This window comes from Molothrus aeneus, chromosome 22 (genome assembly GCF_037042795.1).
Source record: "Molothrus aeneus isolate 106 chromosome 22, BPBGC_Maene_1.0, whole genome shotgun sequence".
Lineage (NCBI taxonomy): Eukaryota > Metazoa > Chordata > Aves > Passeriformes > Icteridae > Molothrus > Molothrus aeneus.
This window is the reverse complement of record NC_089667.1, coordinates 4,540,637-4,567,740: the sequence shown is the minus strand read 5'-3', so window position 1 is coordinate 4,567,740 and position 27,104 is coordinate 4,540,637. Positions and strand designations below refer to the sequence as shown.

Sequence of the window (27,104 nt, the reverse complement as noted above, 5' to 3'; positions counted from 1 at the left end):
GGACAGCGCGGCACGGCCCGAACCGGGCCCGGCCCGGAACGGCGGGGACAGGGACAGGGACACGGGACAGGAACACGGGACAGGGACACGGGACAGGGATATGGGAACGGCGGTGAGAGGGACACGGGACAGGGATATGGGAACGGGCTGGGAACAGCAGGGTGAGGGACAGGGACACGGGACAGGGACACGGGACAGGGACACGGGACAGGGACACGGGACACGGGAACGGCGGTGAGAGGGACACGGGACAGGGACACGGACACGGGAACGGCGGTGAGAGGGACACGGGACAGGGACACGGGACACGGGAACGGCGGTGAGAGGGACACGGGACAGGAACACGGGACAGGGACACGGGAACGGCGGTGAGAGGGACACGGGACAAGGACATGGGAGGGGACGAAGGACAGGGACACGGGACAGGGACACGGGACAGGGACACGGACACGGGACAGGGACACGGGACCGGCGGTGAGAGGGACACGGGACAGGGACACGGGACACGGGAACGGCGGTGAGAGGGACACGGGACAGGGACATGGGAGGGGACGAAGGACAGGGACACGGGACAGGGACATGGGACACAGGAGAGGGGATGGAGGACACGGACATGGGACAGGGGCACAGGACAGGGCACCAGGGGATGGGGGACTGGGAGAGGGGACAGTGGTGAGGGGACAGGGAGGCAGGATCAGGGACAACCGACCAGATAAGGGACAGGGAAGAGGGGACCGGGGCCAGGGGAGTGGGATGAAAAGGGCTGTGACAGAGGACATGGGAGAGTGAACAGGGATGGAGAGAGGGAACAGTGACAGGGGACAGGGACAGGGAACTGGGACAGGGGACATGAGAGAGGAGATGGGGATGGGGGACCAAGACAGGAGATCAGGGACAGGGAGTGGGCACAGGGGACCAGGTGAGGGGCCAGGGAATGTGGGGTTAGGGGTGGGTGAGGACACTGGGGACAGGGGACAGGACTGGGTGAGGGACATGGCAAAAGGGACACAGGAGAGGGGACGGGGGCTGGGAGGAGGCAGGGACAGGGGAGGCCCTGGGGACACAGTGGCTTTCCTCTGGGGCTGAGGTCCTGCTCCAGGCCAGGATTCCCCATTCCCTGCCCATCCCAGGGCTGCCCGGGTCACTGCTGGGAGCAGGGGACACAGGGGACAGTCCAGGTGTCAGAGCTGCCTGCAGGGTGATCTCAGGGTAAAATATCCAAAATTCTTTATCCCCAGGTGCTGAGGTGACACTGCCTGTGCACCTCTGACCCTGCTGGTGCCAGGTGTGCTGGCTCTGAGAGCAGAACAGCTCAGCACAGAACAGCTCAGCACTGAACAGCCCAGCACTGAACAGCTCAGTACGGAAATCTCAGCACAGAACAGCTCAGCACAGAAATCTCAGCACTGAACAGCTCAGCAGAGAAATCCCAGCTCTGAAATCCCAGCTCTGAAATCTCAGCACTGAAATCCCAGCTCTGAAATCCCAGCTCTGAAATCCCAGCTCTGAAATCCCAGCACTGAAATCTCCTTTTCCTCCCTCCCACCTCACCTGGGGAATATCTGGAAGTGCAAACAACTTCTGAACACTTCAGCTGAGTGTAAAGAAATTCTCATCCTAATTTAGACAGAGCTCCAGTTCTCCCTGTGCTCCCTGTCCCACCTTCTGCTGATTTTACATGGCCAGAGGGTCTAAAGTTGCCTGAAGAGAATAAACAAAATTCATTTTAACTCTCAGAATTAACATATAACAGATGCTTTGCCTCAGTTTAAGTTTCTTTGGCACAAGCTGGTTTTGCATTATTTATAACCACCAATAATTGAGATTTCATAGCAGTAAATTCTCTGAGATCTTGACATTATTGCTTAAAGGAAAATCAGTGGGAAGAAAGGAAAATCAGATGAGAATAGAGAATTGTTTGAACAATAGAAGGTGAAATTCTGAGCCTAAGCCAATGGTAGCAGCCAAATGCAGCTTTTAAATATTATTAAAATGTTTTAGGTGTTCTCCAAACAAAATGCAGCTTTTAAATATTATAAGAATTTTTTATGTGTTCTCCAAATAAAATACAGTTTTAAAATATTAATAGAATGTTTTAGGTGTTCTCCAAACAAAGTGCAGCTTTTAATTGCTATTAGAATGTTTTATGTGTACTCCAAATAAAATGCAGTTTGTAAATATTATTAAAATGCATTTTATGTGTTCTTCAAACAAAATGCAGTTTTTAAGTGTTATTAAAATATTCTCTGTGTTCTCCAAACAAAATGCAGCTTTTAAATATTACAATGTTTTATGTGTTCTCCAAAAGAAATGCAGTTTTTAAGTATTATTAAAATGCATTTTATGTGTTCTCCAAACAAAATTCAGCTTTTAAATAATATTAGAATCTTTTATGTGTTCTCCAAAAGAAATGCAGTTTTTAAGTATTATTAAAATATTCTCTGTGTTCTCCAAACAAAATGCGGCTTTTAAATATTACAATGTTTTATGTGTTCTCCAAAAGAAATGCAGTTTTTAAGTATTATTAAAATGCATTTTATGTGTTCTCCAAACAAAATGCAAGTTTTAAATATTAGAATGTTTTATGTGTTCTCCAAACAAAATGCAACTTTTAAATATTAGAATGTTTTATGTGTTCTCCAAAAGAAATGCAGCTTTTAAGTATTATTAAAATGCATTTTATGCGTTCTCCAAACAAAATGCAACTTTTAAATATTACAATGTTTTATGTGTTCTCCAAAAGAAATGCAGCTTTTAAATATTACAATGTTTTATGTGTTCTCCAAAAGAAATGCAGTTTTTAAGTATTACTAAAATGTTCTCTGTGTTCTCCAAATGCAGGGCTGGTGTGAACCATCGGTGCAAAGCAGGGGATGAACCCTTCAGCCATGAAATTCATTTCAGTCTCCTCCCCACACACCCACCCCTCCACCAACATCCACGTCCCTCCAAAAACCCTCGTGCCCCCCGTTTTCCAAGCTGCCAGCTGGGAAAGGGAGAGGAGCTCAGCCTCCAGTGCTGAGGATTCCCAGGATTCTGGCTCTGAGAGCCTGGAGAAGCAGAGGCAGCACCTGCCAACTCCGGAGGTGGTAGGGCAGGAGGTTGGTGACATCCTGGAGGATGACAGCTTGGATGGGGACAGCTTGGAGGGGATGAGTTCTGAAGAGGAAGGAGCTGAGTACAACACAAAAAAGGAAAGGAAACCAAAGATTTGTGGCAGTGGAAGGTAAGGCAAAAACTCGAGTGGAGTAGAATAATTCTGACACTTTTAACCTGATGCTCCTCAAGGCCACGTTTAAACACCCTTCAGAAAGTATTCACTGGGTACATCAAATAAAATTGAATATCCTGTCATATGCATGGGAGGTTTAACCCTGGATAAATTAGGAATAATTCTTGAGTTTAAAGGGATTACATTAAACCCCAAGTAATAACAACGTGCAGTTTCAATTTAATAGTCTACTTAAAATAAAATGACAAACAAATGAAGGCTAAATGATTAATAGCATGCTTTTATTCACCTCCTCAACAAGCAAAATGGCCAGTTATTGCATATTTTATTGTGAGTGCAAATGATGTTAATTGTACTAGAAACATGCTCTAATTTTTAGTAATTTTTTTGGACTGAATACTGTGCTGAATGTGAGGCTCTTCATTAAATGGAAATTTGATTTTATTTTGTTTGAACTCAGCCCAGTGAGTACTCCAGTGCAGCCCATTAAGCAGAGCAAATATCACAGCACATCCATATGAAACCCCCTCTCTACATCCATTACCAACCTCGGAATCTGAAGAGGAAATGCTGCAGCTGTTGTCTGCTCCCCACACTTCTGTTGAGGAGCACCGGGTCCATCCAGCCTCCCCCTGGAGCTGGGGGCAGCAATAAAAGGTGCCCTTTTTGTCTGGGGATGATTAGGGATGAAGGAGCTCTTCACACTCATCCTGTCCCCGTGCAGTGACCCGGGCTGAGCCCCGCTGCTGGGTTCTGTGCACACATTTCAGCACAAAGGGATCCTCAGCCTCCTCCTCTGCCATTTCAATCACTGCAATTAGCTCACATATTTCTGTACTCGCTGCAGAGCAGCCTCACCTCGTGCTGTTTACCTGCAGCCCCTTGGCCAGCTGGCAATAATGATATTTTCCCAGGTGGAAATCAGCTCCAAGAGACCATGGCAGCCATGCTCACCTGGAAAGCAAAGAAAACCAGATTATTTTGTTATTTGGAGCCACTGGAAAAATAGGCAGAGGCGCGTTGCTCGTTGAGAAAGGATGAATAAATTAATTTTTTTTTTTTAATATCATTAACAAGGCCACAGGTTGGGGAATCCAGCAGATTTCTGTAACAGGAGCTGAAGAACCAACCAGTGCCTGTAAATGTCCCCAGGGCTGCACTGCAGGTCCAGGGAAGAAAAAATGGTGTAAAAATAAATAGAAATATAGGCAGAGGCATGTAGCTCGTTGAGAAAGGATGAATAAATTAATTATTTTTTTTTAATATCATTAACAAGGCCACAGGTTGGGGAATCCAGCAGATTTGTGTAACAGGAGCTGAAGAACCAACCAGGTTTCAGTGGCTGTAAATGTCCCCAGGCAGAGTCACCCAGAAACCAGGGCTGTACTGCAGGTCCAGGGAAGAAAAAATTGTGTTAAAAATAATTAGAAATATAGGCAGAGGCATGTAGCTCGTTAAAAAAGGATGAATAAATTAATTATTATTTCTAATAATAATTAATTGTTAAAGCTTGTTAAAAAAGGATGAATAAATGATTTAATTTTTTTTTAATATCATTAACAAGGCCACAGGTTGGAGAATCCAGCAGATTTCTGTAACAGGAGCTGAAGAACCAACCAGTGCCTGTAAATGTCCCCAGGGCTGCACTGCAGGTCCAGGGAAGAAAAAATGGTGTAAAAATAAATAGAAATATAGGCAGAGGCATGTAGCTCGTTGAGAAAGGATGAATAAATTAATTATTTTTTTTTAATATCATTAACAAGGCCACAGGTTGGGGAATCCAGCAGATTTGTGTAACAGGAGCTGAAGAACCAACCAGGTTTCAGTGGCTGTAAATGTCCCCAGGCAGAGTCACCCAGAAACCAGGGCTGTACTGCAGGTCCAGGGAAGAAAAAATTGTGTTAAAAATAATTAGAAATATAGGCAGAGGCATGTAGCTCGTTGAGAAAGGATGAATAAATTAATTATTATTTTTAATATCATTAACAAGGCCACAGGTTGAGGAATCCAGCAGATTTCTTGAATAGGAACCAACCAGGTTTCAATGCCTGTAAATGTCCCCAGGGCTGCACTGCAGGTCCAGGGAAGAAAAAATGGTGCAAAAATAAATAGAAATATAGGCAGAGGCATGTAGCTTGTTAAAAAAGGATGAATAAATGATTTAATTTTTTTTTTAATATCATTAACAAGGCCACAGGTTGGGGAATCCAGCAGATTTCTGTAACAGGAGCTGAAGAACCAACCAGTGCCTGTAAATGTCCCCAGGGCTGCACTGCAGGTCCAAGGAAGAAAAAATGGTGTAAAAATAAATAGAAATATAGGCAGAGGCATGAAGCTCGTTAAAAAATGATTATTTATTATTTATTCTTTTTTTAATATCATTATCAAGGCCACAGGTTGAGGAATCCAGCAGATTTCTTGAATAGGAACCAACCAGGTTTCAGTGGCATCCCCAGGGCTGCGCTGCAGGTCCAGGGAAGAAAAAATTGTGTTCAAAGTTTTGTTTCTCCCCCATTCCTTCCACCTGCACAGCTCCTGGAAGCCTCTTTGGATGGATTTGACTCCTGCAGTTGCTTTTCCTCCCATTGGATCAGATCTTAAAGCAGAAATTGGATCAATTGGGGATTTTTTAAGGCAGAGCATCCGGCTTTGCTTTGTGACAAATGTAACTCAGGGCAATAATTTGGCCACTTGTTAAAAAATTGCCAAACAGACTTTCCATTTATGTTTTTCTACTCTAATCACTGCCTGTTTTTTGATAAAAAGTGATTTAAAATCTTTTCTAGAAGGAGTTTTTTAATCAAAGCATCAGGATGTTGCACAGGAATGAGGAGAGAAAATAAGAACACAGAGCTGGAGGCTGTTCTTGTTTGGACAGTCTCAAAAGGACACTTGAAAACTGATTTTACCAGGAATTTCACTTTTATTTCACTCAGCAGAGCCTTTGAAGAAGGAACAACACAAATTGCCTTTTGTAGACTTGTGTAATTTTTAAGGAGACAACAGAACAATGCAATTTATCATTTCACCTTTCAGCTACAAGGATTTAAAAATTTCTGTGCAAAATTTAGGATAATGATTGTATTCCACTGTGATCTGAGTGTTAGACCCATTTATCATTCATGATGGTGGAAATTAAAAAGGAAGAGGAAGTCCTGCCTAAGTTTCCTACCAAAAAATCTTTGATAAAACTCGTCTGATGCTGATTCCATATTGAATTCACTGAAACAATTCATTTGGCCACAGCAGGACATCTGTTTGCACACTGAAATAATACAGAATTTGTGCCATTTATGCAGAAATAATCTGATTTTTGTTTCTTTTTTTTTTTTTTTAATTAGGAAGAAACTGCCTGTGGACAAATATTCCAGCCTGAGGTACAATCCTCATTGGAAGAATGCAACAAAGGGAGCAGATTTTTTTGAGGCAGAGGAGTCACCCCAAGTTTTTGGAGGAAGCAGTGGGGACTTTTCAGTGGATTCATTTTATCTCCATCCTGATGGCTCCTCAGAGGATAATCAGGATTCACTCCCAGAGTTTGATCCAGAATTATTCAGCTTCCATGGAGCAAATGTGGCCAGCAACAAACCTGATGGGCCACAAGCCAAAAGGGAGGAACCTGCAGATGGATTCCATTCCAAAAATAATCCTGGCCATGCTTTTCCTGCTCAGAACCAACAGGATCCACCCCAAAGAGCAAAAAAAGACTTTGTGAAAAAAAATAAACGGACTTTGGGCTTACAGTCAGAGAGGATTAATTCCTATCTTGAGCTGCACAATAAAAAGCAGCAAGTTCTCCAAGGGCAGGTGGGTAAATGCATAAATTCCCTAATTTCTATGGATTAGGTCTGTCTGATGTTGAACTCTCAGCTTTGCAGAGGGGAGAAGCAGATTTGAAATCCATGATGCCAGGGAGTGACAGCTTTGGATTTCCAGGCAGAATCTTGTTCAGCCTTTGTGGGATAATCACAAATCCCCAGCTGCTCCCAAGCCCAGGGCTGGCTTTTTATAGATATATTTCATCTGAAAAATTCTAAACGTATAAATTCTAAATGTGTAAAATTTAAAATTCTAAAAGTATTAATCATTAAAATTATTAAAATTATAATTATTAAAATCTTGCTCAGCCTTTGTGGGATAATCACAAATCCCCAGCTGCTCCCAAGCCCAGGGCTGGCTTTTTATAGATTTTTTTATAAATTTAGAATTTATACATTTAGAGTTTTTCAGATGAAATGTATCCATAAAAGCACTGAATTTGGATGTTTAAAGCCAGCATCTTGTGGCTTTTAAAGTAATTATTAGTGACAAGAAGTTCTGACTTTACATATTCTGGAAGTTCTGACTTTGCACAGTCTGGAAGTTCTGACTTTGCACAGTCTGGAAGTTCTGACTTCCTTTTTTAGAGGATTTAATAATTGAATTTAGAATTTTAGAATAATAAATTTTACACATTTAGAATTTATACATTTAGAATTTTTCAGATGAAATGTATCCACAAAAGCACTGAATTTGGATGTTTAAAGCTGTCATCTTGTGACTTTTAAAGTAATTATTACTGACAAGAAGTTCTGACTTTGCACAGTCTGGAAGTTCTGACTTCCTTTTTTAAAGCCTTTAATAATTTAATTTATAATTTTAGAATTATAAATTTTATAAATTTAGAATTTATACATTTATATAAATTTATAAATATTATATATAAATACATTTATAAAAGCACTGAATTTGGATGTTTAAAGCCGGCATCTTGTGGCTTTTAAAGTAATTATTGCTGACAAGAAGTTCTGACATTACACAGTCTGGAAGTTCTGACTTTGCACAGTCTGGAAGTTCTGACTTCCTTTCTTAGAGGATTTAATAATTTAATTTATAGGTTTAGAATTCTAAATTTTATAAATTTAGAATTTATACATTTATATAAATTTATAAATATTATATATAAATACATTTATAAAAGCACTGAATTTGGATGTTTGAAGCCGTCATCTTGTGGCTTTTAAAGTAATTACTAGCGACAAGAAGTTCTGATTTCACACAGTCAGGAAGTTGTGACCATGCAGAGTCTGCAAGTTCTGACTTTGCACAGCCTCAGCCAACTTGTGGCAAGGTTTGAGAGGAAATGTAATTACAGTTCCTAATGAACCATTAGAAACCAGTTCATTGCTTTTCCTTGCTCCTTATTATGCATAATGGGAAGGGGGGGTCACTGGATTGCTCCACACAGAAAATTCTTACCTTGGGGAGCTCCAGGGCCCTTGTGCTCCCAGGGACAGCTCTGCCAGGGCTAATGAAGAGCTGACACAGCATCAGAGGGGATTTTCTGACTCCATTCCAGTGGCAGCAATGATGGACAGGGTTGGTTTTTTTTCTAGTAGAGCTATTAAGAGCACTTGTGTTTTTTCACTTCTAATTTGGATGATGGTAAAAATAATGAGTGTGGATGGATGCTAATTAGAGCTGTGTTGATATGATTATGTTTGCTATTCAGGGAATTCTGGAAATCTTTCCTGAGTGTTGGAGCCAGGGATCAGGACTTCATTGTGCAGACACTGTTTAAAAATATGGAATAGGCAAAGGAATCAGTTAAAATCAGGGTTATGAGATAAGATTATCTCGCTGGAGCAGCCTTGGGGACAGCAGAGAGGTGACACAGCAGGCAGGGGGGGTGTAGGAAAGTTTCTTCATGACCTTGAGAAGTTACAGGGAAGCTGTGGAATTCCCATCCCTGGAAGTGTTCCAGGACAGGGCTGGGAGCAGCCTGGGCTGGTGGAAGGTGTCCCTGCCCACGGCAGGGGTGGGACAGGGTGGCCTTTGAGGGCCCTTCCCACCCAAGCATTCCATAACTCTGCGGTTCCATGAGCGGCGTCACCACCGCTGGCAGCCACCCCTGGAGCTGCTGCGGGACAGGCAGAAGTTCCTGATTAATTTATTGTTCATTAATTAACAGTTCATTTACTGATTCCTAAGCAGATAACCATGGCTCAGTCTTGTTGGAAGGGGTGAAAAAGGCCCTGAGGGGACATGGTGGTGGTGCAGGAGCCAACTTTGGTCACCCCACCTGGAAAGCTCCATCCAAAAGTGCAAAACCACCAAGGAACAGATGAGCCACACGTCAGCAATGCAACTGAGCTTCCTAAACTGATTATTCTGGGCTTTGCAGAGGGTTGAAGCTGAATGTATTGATCTGCTCACTGCTGGGCTGTGGCAATGAAATGGTGTTTGCTCTGAGGGCAGGACTTTGTGCCCAGCTGAGTTAAAGCACTTCCACCCTCGTTGTGCAAGATTTACATTTACAGATTTCCCAAAACACACCCCAAACCCCTGCTGATCTGTACATTTCCTAATAATTCATGCACCATTTTCTACTGCATCAAGTTCTTTGCAGCATTGCCTGATCCCTAAAGAGCCCCATGATGAGTTTCTCTGATAGAGAGAGAGCGAGGCAGGAGGAGAAGCAGTGCCTGGTCCAGCTCAGCTGCGCTCAATCCGAGTTGCTTTCCTGCCTCCAAGCCAGGAACACAATGTACAAATTTTTAATGGCTCTAGAAAAAGGCCCTGAGGGGACATGGTGGTGGTGCAGGAGCCAACTTTGGTCACCCCACCTGGAAAGCTCCATCCAAAAGTGCAAAACCACCAAGGATGTGAAGAAGCAGATGAGCCACACGTCAGCAATCCAACTGAGCTTCCCTAAACTGATTATTCTGGGCTTTGCAGAGGGTTGAAGCTGAATGTATTGATCTGCAATGAAATGGTGTTTGCTCTGAGGGCAGGACTTTGTGCCCAGCTGAGTTAAAACACTTCCAGCCTCATTGTGCAAGATTTACATTTACAGATTTCCCAAAACACACCACAAACTGATCTGTACATTTCCTAATTCATGCACCATTTTCTACTGCATCAAGTTCTTTGCAGCATTGCCTGATCCCTAAAGAGCCCCATGATGAGTTTCTCTGATAGAGAGAGAGCGAGGCAGGAGGAGAAGCAGTGCCTGGTCCAGCTCAGCTGCGCTCAATCCGAGTTGCTTTCCTACCTCCAAGCCCCTCACTTCAAAGCCAGGAACATAATGTACAATTTTTTAATGGCTCTAGAGCAAGGCACTCAGACTCTCTGTGCACTGAGCCTTCCCTCGGTGTAAACACCTAATCAAGATTGCCTGTGCTTCAACAATAGCAGCCAAATGCAATTCGAGAACCACAAGGCTTTGAAGTCCTCCCTGCAAAGGCTGGTTTGCCAGTCTGGGATAATGACATGCCATGATTGCTGCCTTTGTTGTATCTTTTCAGTGGAGAAGCAATTATGGGCCTCAATTTAACAGAATAGGCATTACACAGCTTATGATTCTCAAAATGCAATTTCATTTGATCATTTTCTCAATTTGATTGGTATTAATAGAATGGTTCACCAAAAAAAAAAAAAAAAAAGGAAAAAAAAAAAAGAAGAAAAAGAAAAAATGCTGGCAGAGGTTGTGTCCTGTTCCTCTTTCAAAGAGATAATGTAGAAGTATGTTTGTGTGTTTTACCTGCCCAGCACTCCATCAATGCACTGAGTCAGTTGGTTCCACCAAAAACATCTTATTCACTGCAAAGCTCTGCTGTCCACAGCTCAGGAAAACCTCCGTGGTATTTTTTAATTTTCTTGTGAATTTTTCCAGGGATTTACGTTGAATTTGGAGCCATGAGATCACCCATAAATTCAGCAATAAACCCTGCCCACCTTTTCTTTCTGCCCTAATCTCTTACCCCCAAAGTGAGAGGCTCAGCTTCCCACATTTTTTTTCCCCACATGAAAAAACTGATTCCTTTGCCTATTCCATATTTTAAACAGTGTCTGCACAATGAAGTCCTGATCCCTGGCTCCAACACTTAGACAGGAAAGATTTCCAGAATTCCCTGAATAGCAAACATAATCATATCAACATAGCTCTAATTAGCATCCATCCACACTCGTTATTTTTACCATCATCCAAATTAGAAGTGAAAAAATCATTTTCAGTTGATAATTCATAAATATCTTTTATCTTTTGGTCATAAATATCTTCCCACTGCCCCTTCTCCTGTGGGACCACTCTGGGGTGAAGCAGAGATTCCTGTCACAGTCACACTTCCACTAAAATACTCAGCAGGATGGTTTGGGACAAAAAAACAGAGACTAAAAATTGGATTTCCTGCAGTTTTATAGATTAAAAAAAGTTTATTTCAAGGAAAAAAAATCAATTATTGCTATATTTACAAGGGGATCACTCATCTTTGTGCAGCGATAACTGCGCAAACTCAGAAAAAACTTGCTCCAAATAAATTTGCAGCCGTGGTTATTGGAGCTGTCCTTGTTTGTGAGCTTCTTTTGCCAGCTCTGTGTGCTCCAGACTTTATCCCTGCAGCTCCCCCTGTGCTTTTCAGCCCCATTATTGTGTTTTTCCAGCTTTTCCCGCGAGCCTCTCTTGCAGAGGCTGGGATGTGTGATTGCCTGGCCAGGGCTGGTTTCTGGCTGCTTTTCTGTTATTAGGTGCATTTCCTCCATGGAAATGGAGGAGCTCAGACATTTGAGAGTTTCTGTGCTGCACAATTTTCCTTTCTTTTATTCCTCTTAAAAGTAGAGGAATCATCCCTCCATTTAATTGGGTTTTGCTTCCTTTTTTTTTTTCCTTTAACCATTTCCTTGTCATCCGTTCCATCGTGCCAAAATTTAACATTTTAATTTTAATAGGCCACAGATTATTCCTCATTATTTCCCCAAGATTTTGAGATCTGTTCCCCCGATTGCTGTGACCATGAACTTTCCTGGTTTTTAGGTCACAGATCCTCCACCAGCTGATGAAGAACCACTCCAGAGTGTCCCAGCATTCCAGCCTGGGAAAATGAAACCTGAAGAGAAATGGTACCCAAAAGGACAGCAGCTCAAGGTTCCTTTTTGAGAGAATTTAATAATTAAAATTCAGTAGAATTTACCATTTTAGAATTTGAAATTTTAAAAATTGAAATGTATCTATAAAATATTTAATATAGAAATAGTATATATTTATATTTAAATCATATAAATATTATGTATCATATATTAATGTTTTAATGTATATAAAAATATTTTATAAGTTGAATTTTTGGGTTGAATCCACCATGAGCAGGGTTAGATCCAAGCAGCTCAGAGGGATTTTGATGTGAGTGATGAAACTTCCACCTGAATATCTCAAATATCCCCTGGGAAATTCAGCCAGCTGTTGGTGATTTGAATTTTGGGTTGGATCCACCGTGAGCAGGGTTAGATCCAAGCAGAACAGAGATATTTTGATGTGAGTGATGGAACTTCCACCTGAATATCTCAAACCCAGCTGCTGGTGACTCGAATTTTGGGTTGAATCCACCGTGAGCAGGGTTAGATCCAAGCAGCTCAGAGGGATTTTGGTCAATGATGGAACTTCCACCTGAATATCTCAAATCCAGCTGCTGGTGAATTGAATTTTGGGTTGGATCCACCGTGAGCAGGGTTAGATCCAAGCAGCTCAGAGGGATTTTGATGTGAGTGATGGAACTTCCACCTGAATATCTCAACCCCAGCTGTTGGTGACTCGTTTCAGGAGCAGCCCAGGTCCTTGCAGAGACAAAAAGCAGAGCCCAAGCAGCCTCTGAGGGGAGGAACCTTCGCAAGGAGCGATGGCCAAGAGCCCCCAGGAGCAGCAGGAGCAGCAAATCCCTGGGTGCAGAGGCAGCAGCAAACCCCAGGGTTCCAGGCTGCCCCCCCTGCCCTGGGGCAGGAGCCCAGCTCAGCCCCCAACCCCAATCCTGCTCTTGGCCCAGCAGGAAAACCCCAGAGTGGGTTAAATGATATCCCAAATTCAATCCTTACCACGCCTGCCTATTTTCTCCCAATATTTCAGAATTTTTACCCACCAGAGGTTTTAGATCCTGAATGTCCCAGTCAGGAGGACAAGAAATACCAGCAGGACTCTCCAGCTGGAATTCCACAGCAATTCCCAGCCAATGCCATCCCTGGGCAGGATTTTCCCAGGAAAAACAGCAGCAGTGACCAGGCACATCCAGAATTGGAGAATATTTCACCTGATTTTAATGCAATTTTTCAAGAAAGAGTGAAGGATCAAGCACCTCTTCCAGATTTCAAAAATCATATTCATGAGGATCACAGGTATCAGAATAGTTTGTGGTGAGGATTTAAGTGATAAAATAATATTATCATAACCCTGTGATGCCCAGAAAAGAAACAAAAAAATGCTTTAAACTCCAAAGTAAAAAGTTATTTTGCTAAAATCCTACCATTATAATTTATTTCTAATTGAAGTTTCATTATAGGTATTGATTTTTAAATCTGGCATTGGAAAAGGACGGTTCTGTCCTCCAGGGATGGAAATTTCCTCAATTGAAAGTTTCCTTTTAGGAGGCTGGGTGGGAAAGTTAAAAATATAGAGAGGAAAGGGCATTGTGCATGAATTCAGAGTTTGTAGCAAAATTGGCTTTGCAGGATGGATATTCAGGGTCAGTTCTGTCCCTAAAGGGGAGAGCAGGAAAATCCTCAATTGTGAAGAATTTCACCTGTCTTAAAAAAAAAAAAAAAATGAAGGTTTTATTTCACATAAATGAATAATTCTATCAGTACTCAGCAGGCCTGATCCAAAAGCTTTCATTTGCTTTAATCACCTTTGCATCAGGCTGAAATTTCCCCATTTGTCATTTTTTTTCCATTTATTTTCCATAAACTTGGGTGCAAGCAAAGTCATTTATTGTGAAATCCTCACCTTCCCATCTCCCTGCTCCCTTATTCCATGTTCAGGTTGTTTGCTGTGTGTAAATTCAGATTTTTACTCTTACCCCTCTCATTTTTTAAGGCCTTTTCCATGTTTTGCTCACAGCTCACCAACACCTGCTTGTAGAATCTCCCATTTCATAGAGAAGAAGGAAAAGCCAAGAATTTCTGATTTTGAAGATGATTTTGCTGGCACGTGGCTGTGGGGTTTGTTCCCACCTGCCCTGCCCCAGGGAGACTCAGGAAAAGCTGAAGGAAATCCAAGGAAAATGAGAAGAAGCAGCTCAGAGGGGTCTCTGCTGCAGAGGGAAAAACAAAACCAGCCCAAAGCCAGCAAGAAGGTGAGAAAATAGATGTGGGTTGAGTGGTTTAACATTTCGATTCCCCCTCTAACATTTCTTCTTAATAATCCAAAGTTTAAAAACAAAAAAATACAAATAGGGACTGAGAAATGTTGTAAGAGCACATGGACACACAGCAGAGCATTAAAAATCATGGAACAAAGGTAGAAACAGACACTGGAATCATTTTAGAGCAGAGGGATGCACCTGGTTCCGAGAGTTCAGTGAAATCATTTCAGTTCATTTGGTTCACTGGAATCATTTTTGTTCATTTGGTTCACTGGAATCATTTCAGTTCATTTCGTTCACTGGAATCATTTTTGTTCATTTGGTTCACTGGAATCATTTCAGTTCATTTCGTTCACTGGAATCATTTTAGAGCAAAGGGATCCACCTGGTTCCGAGAGTTCACTGGAATCATTTTCGTTCATTTGGTTCATTTGGAATCATTTTAGAGCAGAGGGATCCACCTGGTTCTGAGAGTTCAGTGAAATCATTTCTGTTCATTTGGTTCACTGGAATCATTTTTGTTCATTTGGTTCACTGGAATCATTTTAGAGCAGAGGGATCCACCTGGTTCCGAGAGTTCACTGGAATCATTTCAGTTCATTTGGTTCAGTGAAATAATTTCTGTTCATTTGGTTCACTGAAATTGTTTTCGTTCATTTGGTTCACTGGAATCATTTTCGTTCATTTGGTTCACTGGAATCATTTTGGAGCAAAGGGATCAGTCTGGTTTAGCTGCAGGGACACACAGAGCAGGGTTTGTCCTGTCATTTACCCACAGCTAAAATGATTTTGATTTACCAGGGTCAGGCTGTTTGCCAGGAGCAGCAGGCAGCCTCAGATCTGAGCCATCCATTACCCTGCTCACGCTCCTTTCTTGCCCAGCTCAAATCTCCTGCTTTCCAAGGGATTCCAAGCCCAGATCTGGAGGATTTGTAAAGCTGACAGCACAAACCTCATCCCAAAGCTCCTGATGGTCCTTATTAAAATTTGGATTTCTGTCTCCTCTGCAGGCCCACTTGTGCTGGTGTCAGCACTTAGCACAGCAGAAAGCTGCCCGTGACAAATTCAACGTTTGAGGAGTTTGCTCCGGGTCTCAGGGCAGACAAACTAAGCTGGAATAATGATTCCATGCACTTTGGGCACTGCTGCCTGAGTGCCTCTAAGAAGAATTAGGATTATGGTGGGAACTGCAGGGCAGAGCTCCTTCTCTTTCTTTTGTTTCTTGTGCTGTGCTTGCAGCAGTTTTCTCACGCTCCACATGTGAGGAATGCACAGAGAGCCAGACTGGTTGTGCTCCCAGCAAAATCCAGCTTTTCCTCATAAACAAATGCACTCAGTGCAGCAAGTGGGGAACTCCCCTGATTTTGTGGGACACAGAGAAATTTACTCCTCACTGTACCTCAAATTAAAAATTAGTGAGTTATGGCATGTAAGAGCGGGGATAGCTGACAAAAAGAAACCTCAAATAGCAAATTTAGTGCATAAAATGAATTTCTCTGCAGCTGAGTTTAACTTGAACTGTGTTTTGAAGAAATGCCCATTTTATTTGCATGTAGAAATTGGTGTTCCTGCCTTACTGTGTGGTTGAAATTATCACAGAGCTGATCATAATGGGCTTCACTCACAAGTTTTTAAACATAATTCCCTTCTAAAAATGTGGTCTTAAAAGAGAATAAAAATATTATGGGGGCGTTGGAGTCCTTGTGTGATGTCCTGAAGTGCTGGATGGCATCACCCACCCCTCCTGCACTTGTAAAGCCTTTGCTGTGCAGCAAACATGGATTTTTCATGTGTCTGTGGGCAACTTTCCAGTGCAGCTTTCAGAACAAGGAAAGGTTATTCTCACTAACATCATTTGCCTGATTTTTGCCACCAAAGTCAGGTAATTTCATCTGCTTCTCTCACAAAAAAATTTCTTTGGAGTCTCATTCTAACCACAGTCAAATGAGCGGCTTTGAGCTGTTTCACAATAAAGCTCACAAAAGGTCATTTTTGATTGAGAAAATATCACTTTGTGATTGGGATAATTGGCAATTTCCCACCTGGATCCAAAGGAAATTCTGTGTCATTTCACTTTTCCCATTAAGTCAGTCCTGTTGGTCACTTATTTAAAATGAGACATGCCAGGGCTGCAGCTGAGATTGCAAATAAAATCCTGATGTTTCCACTATAAAACCTTCTTGAATTATTCCCTCTGTGAAATCATATCAAGGAAAATCTGTTTGCTGTTTGGTTTTCAGCTGGGTAGCTCCAAATTCTACTTCAATCTGAGCATGAAGCTTGGAGGCCTTGGACCTGACTATGAAACAATCAAAGAGAAAGTGAGTAAACCAGAAGTGGATTTAGGCAGGGGAGAGTGGCAGAGAAACCATAATTTATGATTACCTGGGACTTTATATCCTTGGCTTGAGAGAGATATCCTTGGAGAAAGTGAGTAAACCAGAAGTGGATTTAGGCAGGGGAGAGTGGCAGAGAAATCATCATTTACAATTATCTGGGACTTTATATCCTTGGCTCGCTGGAGATCCTACAGGGAAATTCAAATAAAAGCAAAGACAGCTGTCCTGGGGATAATTTTTACCCTCTCATTTTTAAAATCCAGAAATGGGAATTAATCAGGGCTAATTGGACATCAGGAAATTACCCACTCAAGTGGCTGAGTTGTCATTCCCAGTGTAAAGATGCACCAAATGTTCCAAGTGGAAATCAAAGTTGTACAAACACGAGAAAATACCTGGCTGCATCCTGGTGAAACGGGCACAGATTGTTCAGGACAGAATAAAGATGGAGCTGTCACATTTCTGCTGAGCTCCATCCTCCATTCAGTCCAGGGAAAAAGCTCTTAAAAGGGAAAAGCCACTAAAAGAAGCTGTGCCATTTATCAGGGCTTCCTGTTGTGTGCTGAGGAGGGATCAATGGCAGAGGCAGGCTGGACAGCAGCAGAGCTGGAAATGGAATAGTGGTGGGAAAAGGCCTGCACTGATGGGTCCCCCCAGCCACTGAATTCCAGGCCCCTTTTCTGCTTTGCTCAGAAAGAAAAGCTGAAGCTGCAGAAGGAATATTCCAGGCAAATCAAGGAATATAACATGAAGAATCTGACTGTGGTTCAGAGGCTGCCTGCAAAGCCCCAGGTGTCTTCGGTGTCCCGGCAGAAGGTAAGGGCTGAGCCCTTCCCTGGGTGCTCCTGAGGGGGACAGGGAGCGCTGCAGGCCCCAGCACAAAGCTGGGAACCCAAGCATATCAGAGTTCCTCCTTTCCTTGCGTTTATTCCCAAAAATAAACCACCAAGAGACACAGCTTTATTGGCTGGGTGGCAAAATGGGTTTGGATTCTTTTAGGAGACTTCAACAGGAACGTGAGATTATGCACGGGACACGTGAGGTGTTCCCAAATCCCTGCAACACACAGGCACCAAAACCCAGCCCAGGTTAAGCCAGGGCTCTGCCAGCTCCAGCATTTCTGTAAAACTCTTTCCATTCCCTCTCCAGTTCCATGTTCCAGGCATCATTTTGCTTTTTAATTTGGATATTTAAGTGCATTGTCCAGGAGAACCTGAGCTTGTCCTGCTAACCTGCAGCACTTCCTGCCTGACAGCAAGAGCTTAATGAGACTGGAAAAAAGATGTTTATAAATTTAATGAATTCGTGTTGCTCTTTCTTTTTTCAAATAAAAACACTTCCTCAATGTCTAAGGTGGCTTCCAGTGGTGCCAGGAAGCAAATCTTGGGCTGGGTTGTGTTGCAGTCACCACTGAAGAACCTGGGATTGAATTCTGTCAGAAACAAGCTCAGGAATTCAGAGATATCTCACTCAACCCACCTAAATATTCTTGTGGAAATCTCAGCCAGGGTTTCTCTTGCTCAGTCCCCCCAGTTTTTGCTGTTTTTAGGCTCTGGAATATGCCAAGAAGATTCCAAGACCAAAGACTTTCATAGCAAAGCAATGGGAGCAGGAGGTGAAGGAGGTTCTGCCCCAGGCCCCAGCTGGACCCAGGTTACCCAAAATCCCATCCCTGGAATCCCTGTGGAGCAGGCACGAGAAGGAGAAGGAAGCTGTGGCTGCTTTTGAAGCCCTTCACATCTTGTAGGTACTTGGGGGATCTCAGGGATCGAGGCAAAAATGCCTGAATTGTTTTTATTTTCAGCTGTGACCGTCACATTTTCATTTCCCAGTCTGCTGAAATTTAAACTGGTTTAAGTTTAATTATTTTTCAATGTTAGAATTGGTTTTAATTGTTCAACTTGTACCTATTTTGTTACTAAATTGACCTTTTGCATTTTTAGCATTTTAAATATAGTGCTCAGTTCTTTTATTAGAAAATGTTTTGTTAGAAATTTAGTCCTCTGTTCTTTTTCTTTGAAATAAATGATCTGAAAATTGCATCTTTTACACCAATAATCTCTTGCCTTGTCACAGCTGGATCATTTTTAAACATATAAACAGACATATCTACAAAACATTAAAAATAAACTTCTGTTTCATCTGATGATATTAACACCAGCAATATTTCTCTTTCTGAAATGGAAAAGAGACTTTTGGCCAGAAATAAAAGCAAAAATAATCCATTGCTGCTAAAAAGAGAACAAAAATATGCTCCAAACACATCAGTTGGTAATGATGCAATGCTAATTATTTAATTGTTCCTCTGTTATCTCTTAGTGAAGAGTTTCCACAAAAAAAATAAGAATTTTGAAGCTTCATTTGGGACAAGAAAATTCCAAACAAGTCCTGGCTGAGCATGCAGACAATCTGGGATTAGCCAGGAGCAGTTGGAGAATATATTGGGTAACTGAAGATAATTGAGAGCTGCATGTTTGAGAGGAAACAGCTTTTAACAGATTAAGGCTGTAAAAATAACAACAAACAGATGGCTTTCTTAGGGTGCTTCCATTTCTTTAACTTAGCAAATGATGAATTAAGTCACCATATGAAATGTGATTAGAGCACACAGCGAGGGAATTTGGGCTAAAACCTCCTGAAAAGAGGCTGGAGAAAGGAATATAAAACCCAACCACCTTGTGATGATGTGGAATTGCTTTATCCCATTTATTTTGTCTTTTTTCAATGGGGGCTCACAATTTAATGTGGGGAAAAGTGATTCCAATTCTGCCCTTCCTCATGGCCTTGTTCAGACCCTCCTGAGGGGCAGGAACCTGCTGCATCAGCCCCTTGGACTCACAGCTGGAATTTCAGGACATTTTGGGGAATATTGAGACAAACCCAACCACCTTGTGATGGTGTGGAATTGCTGTATCCCATTTATTGGGTGTCTGTTTTATGGGAAGCTCCCAATTTAATATGAGGAAAAGTCCTCATTTTGCTTTATCCCAATTCTGCCCTTCCTCATGGCCTTGTTCAAACCCTCCTGAGGGGCAGGAAGCTGCTGCATCAGCCCCTTGGACTCACAGCTGGAATTTCAGGACATTTTGGGAATATTGAGACAAACCCCAAACATTTTGTGGTGATGTGGAATTGCTTTATCCCAGTTTGGTCTCTTTTTAATAGGAGCTCCCAATTTAATTTTGGGAAAGGTGATCCTGATTCTGCCCTTCCTCATGGAGGAGGGACCTGGCCTTGCTTCAAACCCTCCTGAGGGGCAGGAACCTGCTGCATCAGCCCCTTGGACTCACAGCTGGAATTTCAGGACATTTGGGGAATATTGAGACAAACCCAACCACCTTGTGATGGTGTGGAATTGCTTTATGCCAGTTATTTGGTCTTTTTTTATGAGGAGCTCTCAATTTAATTTTGGGAGAAGTGATCCTGATTCTGCCCTTCCTTATGGAGGAGGGACCTGGTCTTGCTTCAAACCCTCCCGAGGGGCAGGAACCTCCCCTCCACTGCTGAACTGGACTCACAGCTGGAATTTCAGGACATTTTGGGAATATTGAGACAAACCCAACCATTTTGTGATGATGTGGAATTGCTTTATCCCAGTTATTTGGTCTCTTTTTAATGGGGAGCTCCCAATTTAGAGCAAAGCAACCCCAGTTCTGCCCTTCCTCATGGAGGAGGGACCTGGCCTTGCTTCAAACCCTCCTGAGGGGCAGGAACCTGCTGCATCAGCCCCTTGGACTCACAGCTGGAATTTCAGAACATTTTGGGGAATATTGAGACAAACCCAACCACCTTGTGATGGTGTGGAATTGCTTTATCCCAGTTATTTGGTCTCTTTTTAATGGGACCTGGCCTTGCTTCAAACCCTCCTGAGGCGCAGGAACCTCCCCTCCACTGCTGAATTGGACTCACAGCTGGAATTTCAGGACATTTTTTGGGAATATTGAGAAATATTAAGAAAATTTTGGGAAGCCTTGGTGGAAGAACCATTGTCCAATATGGGAGCACGGGTCAGGCTGCAAGGGAAACGTTTCCCACGACATTTTTGTCACTTAGAGCATCCAATTCAAGCTTCTGAACAGAACCTTCCTCTTCCTCAGCCTCTTTCCCCTCTCCTTTGGGCACTGCCAGGCTGGGAAATGTTTCCATGCTCTTCTTGCCTACTTTTATTTTTCACCCAAACTGTAACACTTTGAAGCATTTCTGCTCAGGGCACCTCAACTTGTTGTTCCTGCTTAAAAGTGATAATCCCCCCTTAATCCAAACCTCAAGTGCCTGTTTTAATGAAACCTTCAGATGAATATCAAAGAGCTATTTACTCGTATCTAATATTTTAATTAGATTATATTCTCAATTTAACCCATTAAACCCCCTTTGATGAGCTCCATGTTCAGTGTTTAGCCCCAGATGCTGGAGGTAATGAATATTGGACCTTTGATTTAATGAGAATTTCTGCCTTTCCAGCCTGACTCCCTTTGTATCCCCTTTTTCTTTTTTTTTCTTTTTTTTTTTTTTTTGCTTTTCTGGCCTATAGAATTCATTTAATTGAAGGAGTCTCTTATCACCACACATTAAGGAACCTAAATTAGCATCCCTTTTCAGATGAGAAAATGCAAGCAGACATTTTCTCTTTGATCTGAGGGCTGAGTTGAAGTAGGCAACAGCCCCCTGAAAATGAGCTGATGGCTGCATTATTTGGCTGCCATGCAGATGTGTCCATGTGGTGCAAAATGCTTAATGTCTTAATTGGTCACCTTCCTCCCTGGCTGGCACCCTCCTCCCAGAAATTAGGGCAGAAATCTGTTCATTTGTTGGTTTTTTTTTTTTTAATAAAATAATGAATTTTTAGGAAATGTTTAAATATTGAACCTGTAAGAAAGCTGGATATGATGCTGCATCTGGAGGAGCACATTTTAAAAATTATTATTATTATTATTATTATTATTATTATTATTATTATTATTATTATTATTATTATTATTATTATTATTATTATTATTATTTTTATTTTTATTTTTATTTTTATTTTATTTTATTTTAACAACCATTTGTTTTTTTATAACACTGCTCATCATCATCTCACAAACCATCATCTCACAAACCATTTAGAAATTCTGGTGGTTTGGGTGTTTTAAATCCCACAAAATGACATTTTTACATGGAAAGAAAATTTTTCAACCTACCTCAATACAAATTCAGATTTTCCCTGCACTTCACAGAGATGGTGGCACAAAAAAAGAGACCAATGAGCATCCAGCTGCTTAAAGTCAAAGGCCAAAATTTAATGTATTTCAGATTAGGAAGGCAAAATATTTAATTAAAAATCAGCCTTATAAATGTTGAATTAATTATGAATTAATTATTGAGGGAGGAGTCTGTGTGCAGCACCCAATGGAAATTCCCAACATTTTCTTGGCAACACTTTTCCAGTGCCAACATTTCTCAACATTTGAGGTTCTGGAAGTGTTGCAGCTGAGATCACCTTCAGTGGGCAAAGCCTTGGTGTCAGTTCCACCAAAAAAATGTTCCTGTAATAAAATCCCCATTGTGTTCCTTCCAAAAATAACCAAATTTGGCTTCCCAGCACCTCACAAAAGGCATGAGCAGGCTGCTGGCACCCTGGAGAACATTAATTTAATCATTAAATAAATTAAACAAGGCAAAGCCTCACAGTCATCATTCCAGCTCTAAAATTCAGCTGAGGAATGAAACCAGATGAGGTTTTGCCCAAGCCCTGCAGTCCCTGAATGCTTCCAACAGCCACCAAGGAGCTCTGCTGTCACAAACCAGGCCCCTGATTGCTGCTATTTCCTTCCAGGGAGCCAGTTTTTTCCTTCTTTGCCAAAATAAAATCCTTTTTATTTTTTTTTTTCTAAATTTTGATTCATATGAAACCAATGAAATGGGAGGTTTACCTCTGATTTAGACTGTGCTTTGTTTTTCCCTCACATCGCTCCTATATCTAATTAAAAAAAAAAAAAAAAATATTTTCCATGTGAGAAAAAGCAAGAATGTGGAGAAAGGAGCAGCTCTGGTGTGAGGAGGAGGAATGGTTTCAGTGGTTTCTGGGATGGTTTCAGTGGTTTCAGGAATGGTTTCAGTGGTTTCAGGAATGGTTTCCTGCAGTGGTTTCAGGAATGGTTTCAGTGGTTTCAGGAAGGGTTTCAGGAATGGTTTCTGGAATGGTTTCAGTGGTTTCAGGAATGGTTTCAGGAATGGTTTCTGGAATGGTTTCAGTGGTTTCTGGAGTGGTTTCAGTGGTTTCTGGAATGGTTTCAGTGGTTTCTGGAATGGTTTCAGTGGTTTCTGGAGTGGTTTCAGTGGTTTCAGAGGTTTCTGGAATGGTTTCTGGAATGGTTTCAGTGGTTTCTGGAATGGTTTCAGTGGTTTCTGGAATGGTTTCAGTGGTTTCAGGAATGGTTTCTGGAATGGTTTCAGTGGTTTCAGTGGTTTCTGGAGTGGTTTCAGTGGTTTCAGTGGTTTCTGGAATGGTTTCAGTGGTTTCTGGAATGGTTTCAGTGGTTTCAGGAGTGGTTTCAGTGGTTTCTGGAGTGGTTTCAGTGGTTTCTGGAGTGGTTTCAGTGGTTTCTGGAATGGTTTCTGGAATGGTTTCAGTGGTTTCAGTGGTTTCTGGAATGGTTTCAGTGGTTTCAGGAATGGTTTCTGGAATGGTTTCAGTGGTTTCAGTGGTTTCTGGAGTGGTTTCAGTGGTTTCAGTGGTTTCTGGAATGGTTTCAGTGGTTTCAGTGGTTTCAGTGGTTTCTGGAGTGGTTTCAGTGGTTTCTGGAGTGGTTTCAGTGGTTTCTGGAATGGTTTCAGTGGTTTCAGGAATGGTTTCTGGAATGGTTTCAGTGGTTTCAGTGGTTTCTGGAATGGTTTCAGGAGTGGTTTCCTGCAGTGGTTTCAGGAATGGCTGAAATGTGAGCAGCTCACCTTCACTCCTGCCACCGCAAACCCGGGTGTTAAAACCTTCTTAAACCCAACTTCTTCCCTGAGCACTGCACCCTGCCAGGGAGAAGGGGCACCTGTGGGTCAGGACCACACATCTGCACCCTCCTGCCTTCCCTGCACCACCCCACAGGGCAGCCACCGACGGCTCAGCCAAGCTCCAGAAACAAAATTAACCCAAGAAACAAGAAACATAGAAACAAATCCGAGAAATAAGAAATCTAGAAACAAATCTGAGAAATAAGAAATTGAGGGGGAAAATCCAATAAATGAGAAATCTAGAAACAAGGTAAACCCAAGAAACGAGAAATGTAGAAACAAAACAAAGAAATAAGAAATCTAGAAACAAATCCAAGAAATCTAGAAAGAAACCCAAGAAACAAGAACTCTAGAAATAAATCTGAGAAATGAGAAATCTAGAAATAAATCTGAGAAATAAGAAATCTAGAAACAATCCCAAGAAGCAAGAAATCTAGGGAAAAAATCCAATAAATGAGAAATCTAGAAACAAGGTAAACCCAAGAAACGAGAAATCTAGAAACAAATCCAAGAAATCTAGAAAGAAACCCAAGAAACAAGATATCTAGAAACAAATCCAAGAAATAAGAAATCTAGAAACAAGATCAATACAAGAAACAAGAAATCTAGAAATAAATCCAAGAAACAAGAAATTTAGAAAGAGGATGAACCCAAAAAGCAAGAAATCTAGAAACAACATTAATACAAGAAACAAAAAATTTGGTTACAAGATGAACCCACGAAACAAGAAATCTAGAAACGAGATAAATACAAGAAACAAGAAATCTAGAAACAAGATCAATACAAGAAACAAGAAATCTAGAAACAAGCCCCAGAAATGAGACATTTAGAAACTAGATAAATCTAAAAAAACAAGAAATCTAGAAACAAATCCAAGCAACAAGAAATCCAGAAGTAAGGTAAACCCGAGGAACAAGAAATCCAGAAACAAGATAAACCCAAGACCAAAATCAGCCCCTTTTTGAGCCAGGACCATCCAGGCTGGAGTTTGCAGTTGGCTGAGGTGATGCTGTTTGCTGTTGTGACTCGAAGAGAGGAGAAGCTCCCTCAGGATATCAGTGATAGAAAATGCCCTAAATCCAGCAGGCAGCAGGGAGAAATGAGGAGAGGAACCATAAAAAGAATTTTACACCACGCCCAGGTCATTGCTGGGTTTGGCCATGGGTCATTTACACCTTCCCCGCTTCCTCCGTGGGTGTGTAACAGCAAGAAATTCAAATTATTTGCTCTATAAATGCCCTTAAAATCTATATCTGAGCTGGTTTTGTGGAGGTCTGGCTAGAAAATGAAAAAATTTGGGTTGGAATTGCTTTCCAAACCCAAAAAAGTTCAAAATGTTTAAGGCAGCATGCAGGGAAATGCTCCAAATCAAAACAGAAAGCAAAGGATCATGGCAGGATTCTATAGATTGGGGGTTGATTTTCTATAATGAAAACAACAACAAAAAAAGCATTAACCACTTGTGAATTGAATTAATCACCAGAACACAATTTCATTTCAGAACAACTCACTGAAGAATTTTGATGAAAATCAATCTTCTTGAAAAATGGGAAATCCACCGACGAAATTTCCTGTTCCCAGCAATTATTTCCTGCGAGTCACTTCCACTGCAGCATTCCCCAAGTGAACACATTAATTTTATTTTTTTACAAAAGAGAGAGAGCTCGAAATCTCTCCCCTTCTCCTCAAACTTCTTGGGAAGAGCAAGGAAAAATCAGCTGCTTGGAATAAGTCAGGATCCAAGAATAAAACCTCATTTCATTGATTCCAAGTGAAAAATTCTCAGAATAAAACCTCATTTCATTGATTCCAAGTGAAAAATTCTCAGAATAAAACCTCATTTCATTGATTCCAAGTGAAAAATTCTCAGAATAAAACCTCATTTCATTGATTCCAAGTCAAAAACACTCTGAGTAAAACCTCATTTCACTTATTCCAAGTGAAAAAAAACTCTGAATAAAATCTCATTTCACTTATTTCAAGTCAAAAAATCTCTGAGTAAAACCTAATTTAATTTCTTTCAAGTGAAAAAAATCTCTGAATAAAGCCTCATTTTATTTCTTTCAAGTGAAAAAAATCTCTGAATAAAACCTCATTTTATGTCTTTCAAGTGAAAAAATCTCTGAATAAAACCTCATTTTATTTCTTTCAAATGAAAAAATCTCTGCCAGAAACAAAACCTGCCTGCCCAGCCCTTCCTTTACCCCAGAACCATCTCCATTCTCCAATAACCCGTTCCCAAAACGTTGCCCAGACTCTCTGGAAATGCCATTTTTCCGTCTCCAGCAGGGCAGGAGCTGCCTGCTCCCACAGGGGATTCCTCTGACAGCGAGCGTTTCCTTCAGCTGCCTCCATTTCAGGGGTTTTTGCACCAAACTTTGTGGGATAAGCAAATTCCCAAATCTTCCCGTTCCCTGCAAGGCTCTGGTGTCCAGCAGGGATGGGGACGCCCCTGGCAATGGGAATATTCGGTTTTTAATGTGATTTTTAGCTTTCATTTTCAGCCAAGGCGCCCAAAAGCACCCAAAGGTGCAGATGGTTGTGGGGTTTGTTTTATTGATCCGCAGGAACGCTTTGGGATGGGAGTTCCTGGAGCGGCACGGCAGCAACAGCAGAGATTTGAGGGGGTTTTGAGTCGTATTTTGACCTTTTTCTCATGGATCCGACCCCACAGAGCAGAGCCAGGACAGCCCCGAGCCATTCCCGAGCCTGGAACAGCAGCGGCAAATGTGGTCAAAAAAAAAAATAAAATAAAATCCCATAAATATCGTGTGGATCCCATAAATATCATATAGATCCCATCAATATCATATAGATCCCATAAATATCATGTGGATCCCATAAATATCATGTGGATCCCATAAATATCATGTGGATCCAATAAATATCGTGTGGATCCCATGAATATCATATAGATCCCATCAATATCGTGTGGATCCCATAAATATCGTGTGGATCCCATCAATAGCATGTGGATCCCATAAATATCATATAGATCCCATAAATATAATGTGGATCCCATAAATATAATGTGGATCCCATAAATATCATATAGATCCTGTAAATATCATATAGATCCCATCAATATCATACAGATCCCATAAATATCATACAGATCCCATAAATACCATGTGGATCCGACCTTAATTTTAATAATTCCCGATGAAACCTGCGGGGGGAGAGGCTGACAATAATCCCAGAGCAAAATACACAGAAAAAGTGCGAAATTCCCAGGTTTTTAAATTCCCATCACTTCCCTGCCCACGGGATTTGGGAGAAAGGGAGAAAGCGGAGCTGGGAGTGGCATTTCCAGCCGGCTCTGCTTCCAACCCCGCCGAGAAACGTGGTTGCTTCCAAAATCCTAATATTTTAGGGAGACTGGTGGCATTTTGTCCTGAAAGAATTTATTAAAAACACGCAGCTTTTCCTGAGTAGGTGGATGGGTGT

At 41.7% G+C, this 27,104-nt stretch overlaps 1 protein-coding gene across 3 annotated transcripts; it reads left to right on the top strand.

Annotated features, from left to right (window-relative positions):
• The first annotated feature begins 37 nt into the window (after nucleotides 1–37).
• On the top strand, nucleotides 38–25,901 carry JHY (junctional cadherin complex regulator). 3 transcript variants are annotated; one of them, XM_066564390.1, is made up of 11 exons: nucleotides 38–112; nucleotides 1,239–1,600; nucleotides 2,842–3,226; nucleotides 6,574–7,039; nucleotides 12,024–12,134; nucleotides 12,804–13,369; nucleotides 14,091–14,325; nucleotides 16,575–16,655; nucleotides 17,367–17,489; nucleotides 18,223–18,416; nucleotides 25,159–25,901. In XM_066564390.1, exons 3-11 carry the CDS (start codon nucleotides 2,874–2,876, stop codon nucleotides 25,169–25,171), a joined length of 2,142 nt encoding a protein of 713 aa, XP_066420487.1. In that variant the 5' UTR covers nucleotides 38–112; nucleotides 1,239–1,600; nucleotides 2,842–2,873; the 3' UTR covers nucleotides 25,172–25,901. The 3 variants fall into 3 exon arrangements, with proteins under 3 accessions (XP_066420487.1, XP_066420486.1, XP_066420488.1); XM_066564389.1 differs by lacking the exon at nucleotides 38–112 and having other exon boundaries at nucleotides 1,066–1,600; XM_066564391.1 differs by lacking the exons at nucleotides 38–112; nucleotides 25,159–25,901 and having other exon boundaries at nucleotides 1,066–1,600; nucleotides 18,223–18,713.
• Nucleotides 25,902–27,104: the final 1,203 nt, after the last annotated feature.